The 8908-nt window shown below is 38.4% G+C and overlaps 1 protein-coding gene across 1 annotated transcript; it reads right to left on the bottom strand.

Moving 5' to 3' along the window:
- Nucleotides 1–4362: 4362 nt before the first annotated feature.
- LOC117831659 (regulator of G-protein signaling 5-like) lies at nt 4363–7503 on the bottom strand. The gene is made up of 6 exons (XM_034710457.1): nt 6714–7503; nt 6132–6318; nt 5801–5884; nt 5624–5685; nt 5309–5475; nt 4363–5150 (listed from the first exon to the last, which is right to left on the bottom strand). Exons 1-6 carry the CDS (start codon nt 6715–6717, stop codon nt 4935–4937), a joined length of 720 nt encoding a protein of 239 aa, XP_034566348.1. The 5' UTR covers nt 6718–7503; the 3' UTR covers nt 4363–4934.
- Nucleotides 7504–8908: the final 1405 nt, after the last annotated feature.

Here is an 8908-nt window from a genome sequence, read left to right as displayed (position 1 = left end):
ATCCAGTCTAAAGTCTCTGTCCTGGACGGTTTTGGAGCTATTTTGTCTTCACTCTGAGGTGGGTTTTGCCCTTGTTTTTCAAAACCATGTCTGGATTTTGTATTCACCTGCTCCCGGTTTGACTACGTCATCAACGTCATTCACGGTAAGCCTTTTGTTGTTGCTTTTTACGGTTATTCACATTTTGGTTTGTCTGCATTTGTATTCTTTCTCCTACATTCCCGTTTCCCTTCATTTGCACCAAACTATTCACATTCAAAGTGGTTCAGTGACGAGTATTGTGCAGTTGAAAATATAGTAATTACAAACCAAGCCACTAGATGTCAGTATCGTACTACACAGTACTGCTGTAGGCTCTACGCCTCATGTGCAATGTTGGAGAAGACACACGGAGGCTTGAATTACCGGAAGTAATCAGTAAAGCTACAATGACATCTATAGTGCTCACTGTATGCCTTCATATTGAACTCTGATGCTTTATGACTACAATCATAAAAACAGATAATGTTTGCTGACGCACTATCAATAGTCATAGAGGCAATACATGAGTGAGTTTGTATGTGTGTAGGTGGATCAGATGTGTGTAGCTTGTACAGTGGCTGAATACAATCAGACTGTATTTGTAGGGCTTGAAAAACAACACCAGCATGATAAAACTTTGGGGAAAGTAAAATATTTTTTAAATTAAAAAGCGGAAACTGAGGGAGATGGGTACAATCACAAATGAAAAAACGTAGTATATGGCAACTTATGAACCAGAAAGTACAAAATATACTAAAGTTACATGAACTCTCTTGAAAAACTCAATTTAAATCCATACAGTGGTTGACATTTAGTCAGAAGAGTTCATTATTGTTATTATAAAACTTCAGTACTGTGTTTTGTCCTCTCATCTTTAATATGTTTGATATTTTGAGTTACTAAACACCAATAATCTTAATTGCAATTTTCTGCATTTTTTTGTATGAAGTAATCATCTCATGATAAACATAAAAAGCAACATTACATTTGTCATATGGCATGAAAGAGGCCTTATAACTGAAAACTGCCCTGACAACACACTACAGTGGTGCTCTTCACAGGAAGTGTTTCTTTAGATTTAAAACACTATGCGACAGTTTTGGGATTAAAGAAAAATACATTGCGCGCAGTGACCTTCTATTACCAAACAGATAGCTATCTGTAAAGTGTTACATCCATGTCTCACGTTGGAAATGAGATAGAATATTTTGGTTTCTGGTGTAATGTTTGTCCTCTGTGGTATCCTTCCCAGTGAAGCAGGGATCAGCTGTGCAGTAGCTCGAGGAGTGGAGCATTATTTGAAGTGCAATTTTGGCCATGAATGAAAGTAGAAACAAAACAATTGTCATATTGTCCTCTGCAGTCCTTCAGGCATTTTGAAAGTTACTTTCACACAACTCACTTGTCAAAGAATGCCATTTTATGACTCTTACAGGAAGTGTTTACAATGGGAACTTTAGAGAGAGCTTTCTTTTTTCCAAGTATTGCGACTGGAAGTTTCTATTCATAGAAAAGTTGTTCCAGTGAAACCGCTCACAGTCCCTCCTGTGTTTGGTTTGTGGTTCTTACGGTTCTTATTAAAATTACTTCCACCTAACTGAAGTAATGGTTGATAAATCGGAAATGGTTCTCACTCACGTCAGCTGGAAAAACAAAAAAGCGTTTCTTGATTAAAAAACAGAATTTCACAGTGATTTAACTTTGACTACGTTTAGCGTGACCTCTTCTGAATACAAACCAGTAACTCTCCAGAGCTGATGACAATGTTGCATAACTTTAGAGGGAGGAGTTCAGGATAGTTGTTTGGCTTTCATAGTGTGACTATGATATTTGAGGACGTGGGTCATTTTGGCTCCCACTGTCAACATTGATTTCTATGGCACATGAATACAGTCTATCCTGATGTCAGAGGGGGAGCTGGGATTACACTGACAAATGTGAGATTTTCCCTCAGCATAGCCCTACTTGTTCATCAATACATTAGAACAGATGTTAAAAATCCAGAAGTAGATGTTATAAACCTCTGTGTCTTTAGTCTCATGAAATTTGTATCTTGTCTTTACTAAAGCTTACATGGGATCAGGGGTTCACAAATAATCTTTTTTTTTCCTGTTTATCCTGCTTATCAAATATTTCTTACATGATTCTTTCAATCCATTTTAATTTTTCCCACAGAAGTTGACTAATACATTTTTTAATCACATCTTTATGGCTCTGAAGGGACCCTTAGGAGAACTCAATCGCACATAAATGATTGCAGATTAAGTTAAAGCCTCTGGAAACGTTAATGGAATATTTAAAATCCATATAAGATATCAAAATTGAATGTGTAATTAAGCATAAAAAAAATTCCTAGTGAAAATAAACATCCATAACAGTGAAAAAAATCTGTTCAAAAACAGCTTATTTTCCAGTGTAGAGCATTTCTCAGGACAGTGTGGGCGTGGCCGCTAACTTTTTGATTGACACATCAAAAAAGAGTTTACAGTCTGCACGTTTGAGCTGTCGGACTCTGAATCTAAAGACATAAAAACTCCAGAAGCTTCCCCAATTTCACTGCAGTTAGAAAATAGAAGAATGTCAACAAAGCTGTCATCTTCAGCGGTGGAAGTGCAGCGAGGGATGGCTCACATGATCACAGTGGTGCAAAGCGCAGGGAGACAGCCATACAGACAGATTACAGGCAGTACGTGATTAGAAAATAAGCTAACAGCTAAAGCCACAGAGAGGAGCTTGCTGTGATGTAAGGAGACAGACTGAGCAGAGTAGTTTTGTTGAACATGTGTGCACGTGACTCAGTGTTTTCTTTATGATTGATTAGATTTATTTCATCATAAATATCCAAGTTAACCCCACCAACTTTAACCCAGCGTTAAAACTTTATCAAAAACTTGACTGATAATATTTCAGAAATGGAATAAAGTTAAGTTCTAATATTTTAAATATAAGCTGTTTTTGAACCTGTACATGTAACTATAAATATCATAGGTAGAACGTTTAGAGGCTTAATTTAAAGATGAGATGCTCCTGAAATTAGGATAAGCAACAAATAAGCAAAAATTGCTACCTTTGGGTTTGAGACTCTGTCCACATATGATCTAATATAGTGTGCATAATTAACTGAGCTTCAGTTGTACACTTGAGAATGTGCATTTCCAAAACTTAATTTAATTCAATGCATTAGCAGTGGTCACAATCTGTATTATTTGGAAAAAATGTCTTGCACATGATATAAGAAATCCAGCCCTGGCCCCCTGCACTAAGTTTTTAATGTTTGTTTTTAAGTGTTGAGGAGTAGAGAATGGTCTGATTGCTGGAAGCCATGGCACAGACTGCCCCATAAGTAAATATATGGGACAGCAGAGTGCTTTAGATGATTGGAAAAAATTTACAATTAGATTAAAACCTGATTTTTCAAAACAAAGTGCTTCCCCTCATGATTCTCCCGGCAGCATTTTTCATAACATGTTAAACCTTCAAAAGCAAAACAGGTATTACAGATGGTCATTGCTATGCTTGAATCCAGATAAAAATGTCAAAGGTTACTATTCAGCATTAAGAGATGTTCCTATGCATCAGGCCTGCATGTGGACCAGCTGTTACCCACCTGACACTGGCTCCACTTTACACTGATGACATTTGAATACACAAAACAGACTCCCAGCCACAGTTTGTACTCCGTCTGCTCGGGGACAGCCGTTCACCAAAACAATCGTAACAGCTTCATTTTCATGAGATCAAAGCAGATATCCAGCATTACCAATGTAATCATTGTCATTATTACCTAACTCCTGGGCTTTGTGCTATACCTCTGTTGTATCTTTGTCCTCTGTACTCTTAGTTTGCAGACAGCAGTGATCATGCTCCATCCTGGTAACAGCTTTGTTGTCATTTATGACCTGAAGTCAATGGCTAGTGCAAACAGTTGCTAAGGTAATGTTCAAGTTTTATTGCTCTCAGTCTTACGTTCATTCTGTCGCATCATCTCTCGGTGCTTCCTGTTTGCCTAGAAAGCTCTTTCTCTTTCACATGATGCGGGACAAAATCTGGGAGCAGGTGGATGCTGTCATTGTTGTTTACAACAGAGCAGAGCAGTTGCCTTGGTGAATAATAGTTCTGCACAACATCAGCTGCAAAACGGCTCGTGATGGGGGACAAAATACATATTTGTCATTTTTATATTAGGTTAAGTTAATTATTAACATACAGACTGGGTATTTGTAGTCATGTGCAAACCTCACCTGTCCGTGTGTGTACATTTGAAGTTGTATCCATGCCATGGCTAAACGAGAGCCTTAAAATATTATGAAGGCTTGAATGAACAAAACGGACAACATGTTTCAGCATTTTTGAAATACTTTATTTTTTAATAATTAAATTTATTTTCAAGTATGTACAAAAAGACAGCAGTGATATAAATATTATAAATTTATAAATAAAATTGCAAATATTTCCTTCAACTTTGTTTGATAGTAATGAAACAAACATGATTTCAAATAAATACAATTATATACCAAACCATACACAAACAGTGTGAGACTTTGACAAAGAGACATTGCACATCACAACTAAAGTAAAGTTTGCCTTGAGGCAAAGAAAAGTGCTTTCCAGCTTCTTCAGCCCTCCTGTCTGAATGTCAGTCATTGTCTGTTACTCTCTGTCCAAGCTTCATCTTTATTCACACAAATGTCCAGTGAAGCTTTTGCCCTTTTTGCCTTTCTTTGAAACATTTCCATGTCTTCTTGTAGACTGGGTCTACAGAATTTGCTCTTCAACAGCTCCTTTACATGACACTCTGTGTCTGCACCCGCGTCCAGCTTCTTGATGCAGCATCCAAAGCCATGCCTGTCTTGCCCATCTCAGCCTTTTAGGATGAGCCACAAACAATCCTTCATCAGCTCACTGGGGAGGTTTCAAGCCTTCTTCTCCTGCCGAGGCTGCTTGGTGGCTTTGGTGGTTGGTTTGGCTTGGCAGACTAGATCCCTGTAGGACGGAGAGCGGAGGAAGCGTGGGTAGCAGTCTTTGGCCATGAGCATGTAGATCTTGTGCTGGGCGATGTCGAAGCAGGATGGCGATGGTGTCTCCATGTTGGCTTTGGTGAGGTCGCGAGTTTCATGGTCGATGTTAATCTGGTAAAAGGGACAGAGAGACAGATCCGGATTAGTCTGATGTTCTGTTTTTTTGAGAGGTTGAAAACAAAAAGTACAGTGCTTTTAGTAGAAGTGTTTTTAGCGAGGAAGTGCAGTTTTTGTTATTCAACGTACAGCATTCATATTTGAATCCTTACCTCCCGGGGAGCATCACTGCAGATGAATTCATCATAGATCTTCTGTGCTTTGGCTGGTAGTTTGGCAGGAGACTTGGTGCTCCTGTAATCCTCACAGGCAAAGTAGAAAGCGATGTTCTCTTCGCTAAACTCTGACACCAGGAAGGCTGTGAAGGCACACAGTCCATCTGAGGAAAGACAGGAAATTTGATTACTGATTTGAATCTCATTTCAATGGAAGTGTTCATTACCCTCATTACTGTTACAGCATGCATGTGCTCACTTTTTTTGTGAACAAATGTGCAAAGATTAGGGGGAGTCTACATTGTAACTTACATTTACTGGACAGGAGTTTTTCAAAGGACTGTTTCCACTTTAGACATTCCTCCAGGGTTGGCCTGAAAAAACAAGAAGCCAGATTAGTTTCAATCCAGAATTACAATCAATCACACAATCGCAATGCATGTAAAATGAATGAGCTGTAAAAGTGAGAAGTAGAGATGTTTTGCTTACTTATTTTGCCCTACTTTGCAGCCAGAAAGAATCCAGTTAGACTTTTGCATAATGCTTCCGAGCCTTGCTTTCAACTCCTTGGCCCTGTTAGAAAAATAAAGAATAGGTTAACATCACTTTACTCAGAACATTGATGCAAACAGAGAAGCCATTACTTTGCAAAGACATGCAGCACAGCAAAGTCTAAATTAAGCTCAACCTAAATCTGGTGCAGCCTTTAATTTCTCAAAAGCTCACACACAAATGCATAAAGAGAAACATCTGTTTTCAGTATCCTGTAATCAAAGTTTCCAAACAGCAGCCATCTAATTTAATGTGAAGCTTCATATACCTTTCCAAGCAGCAGGTCGGCAGCGATGTTAATCCTTTACACATAGCAGCAGGTAGCAGCTGGTGAGCGTGGTGTCTCGTTTGGATGGTGGTTGAATAATCCGTGTAGTAAAGCTCAGGAGGGAGAGAGATTGTCTGTGTGTCTGAACAGAGCCACAGCAGAGGTTTTATAATCCTACCTCCCCTGCCTTTGACATGTCATCAGCAGCCTCAGCCAATCACAGCGAAGCAGGGAGAAAGCAAGCAAAATAGAGAGAGAGGGAGATAAAGAGGATGAAGTCAGAAAATGTGAGGGATATGCAAGGACAACGCAGGAAAATTACTGGCTAAAGATTAGAGTTCTTTTTGCATGTCCCTGAACACATGCTACAGTGTGTTGTTGTCACCCATATCTTTAAAAACACAGTTTACCTCCATGACAGAAGAAAATAAAGCTATCCAAGGTTTAGATTTGAGAATACATCAGTGAGTGATGTGCATAAAGGCAGGGGAAAGACTTAAACTTCAGCACATTCTAATTATTTCTTAACTTCAAAAAAATTTGAATCATTCTTATATTATATTTTGGAGAATTTGATGTCACCCATATTATGTGGTTTTTGGAAACATTATCAGCTTGAACTTGTATTTCATCATCAGCGACAACCAAACTTGCCCTCAGTAACCTTATCCTGTAAAATCACTGCTTTCAATCAATCCTGTCCATATGATGTAACACAACAAGGCTGTCCGCTAATAACACCGTATGTTGTCAAATTGCTTCTCGACAGCTCCTTCGCCGTATGTATCTAACGGGCGGTCCTGCCTCACACGAAGAAGACATAATTGAAGAAACAGGCTGCTTGCAAGAGAACCTCTCCCGCTGTAAACAATCACAAACACTCTTTATGGGTCTGGTGCTAAAGTCCGCAGGACTGATGGGAAGGAAATGGGGTATTCACTCATTTTAATTATATTACTGTAAGCTGAATGGATGCACAAACACCTGCTGGACATAATAAAGCGAAGGTGCACTCCCCATATGGAGCTGCAGGTTGCTTATCTAAGGTTTGTTTGTCCTATAAAGCAGATTAAATTGTGTTTGATAACAAGAAGCAAAACGTGACTGAAAAACGGTGTTGACTAACTAGAACTGCTTAGCCTTTAGCAGGTACATTTCAAACACGGAAAAAGTTAGCTGATTAGAAAGCAGATATTAAGAGAAATCATTCATAAAAACATCTTGTTTGTGTGAATTTGGTGTTCTTTTGATTTTAGCAACACACGAACAACCAGTGCGAGAGCCGGGCTTAGAGTTTCCACATGACAGTGGAAACATTGTATTGGGCCCTTATGTAAGTCTATGGCCATGGGCATTTTGCGGAAATCCAACTCTGTGGTAGCTGTGTGATATGTGTCATAGGTGACATCAACTTTAAAAAGTGTACTCCTCGTTTGTTGCTAAAAGTGAATATTTTCTTTCAAAGAAGTGATATTGAGTCACTTCCTCCATGTTATTTTAAAATAACCCATCTGAAGATGGATATTCAGTATCAACACAATTTATCATTGATAAACACAGTATGCTGCCAGATACACTTTTTCAGTAATGTCTAATTCTATTTCTACAGATAAATGGGATTAGCATGCAATGTAACAAATTAAATTGGACAACGTTGTGTAAAATCTTCCCTAGATTATATCCACAGTGTATTCCAGCTACAACTTAATTTCAACACTTCATTCAAATTGAGTATTCTTCAAATCAACACATGCAATCATCCTCAAACACTACTGTTGGTGCTGGTTAAGTTAAAACAAACCTTTAACACTAGAATGGCTATGGGGGTAATTTTGACTGTTTTCACACATGTCATGTAACTTTGTTAAATTAAAGATTACAGTGCTGCTGGTTCCTGACTTTTCCTAAAGTTGAGTGTTAACTTATTTAAAATGTCATTTAAACAAATTGCACAAAAGGCAACAGTTCTAGGATTATTTAAATCTACTTTCGCAGCAAGCAGAAATTACGGCTGGAAAGTTTCATATAAATATATATTTATATTTTCATAAATGTATAGTGTATCCTTAAAGGTGCTGTGAGGAACTTTTGTTTTGTATCGATTCTGGCGCCCCCTTGTGGACAAAGTGATACCTCTTATCTCTTGTCCTGTACATGCAAAAGTAGTGTTTTCAACTAAAGCCTCATCCTGTTGTGTTCAACAGTCAACTTTATCAGGCAATGTAATTATTTTCCATGAAAACAGTCATATAAAGGCTGTTTCTGAAGCAAGATGTCCATCATCTGGTCTGACACCTACCCCCCCAGGGCGGTTTCAGGCATTAAAAATTACAACAGAGAAGGTGCCAGTGTCGCTGCTGATGGACTTGTTTGCTATTGAAGGTTATAAAGAGGCATCAGTATAGTTTTCAGTCTGTTTCTCAGCCATTTCAAAACTCCTCACAGGGCCTTTAAACAACAAACATATATTTCTCTATATTGGGTATTTAACAGATTATACAATTTGGAACCTGGAGTTAAAATGACTTCTCGTGGCCTTGTTAGTGGAAATTGAATTCTGGCCCCTCTAGTGTTTAAAGCTATCATTTCATTTATTCATCTTTAAAATAAGCTTAACTTTCTGAAGCACCTTGGTACCAGATTTGTTGGTCAATACCACTGAATCTGGCAAAGATTTCCCCCTAGTCTCGGGGTCATGTTTGGAAGGCTCTGATAAACCTCATGAATCAGCATTTAAACAGTTAAGACCAGAATAAGAATTTCCCCAGGCTTAAAAG

This window comes from Notolabrus celidotus, chromosome 2 (genome assembly GCF_009762535.1).
Source record: "Notolabrus celidotus isolate fNotCel1 chromosome 2, fNotCel1.pri, whole genome shotgun sequence".
In the NCBI taxonomy this organism is placed as follows: Eukaryota; Metazoa; Chordata; class Actinopteri; order Labriformes; family Labridae; genus Notolabrus; species Notolabrus celidotus.
The sequence above is the reverse complement of the archived record's forward strand: the minus strand, read 5'-3'. Positions and strand labels throughout refer to the sequence as shown.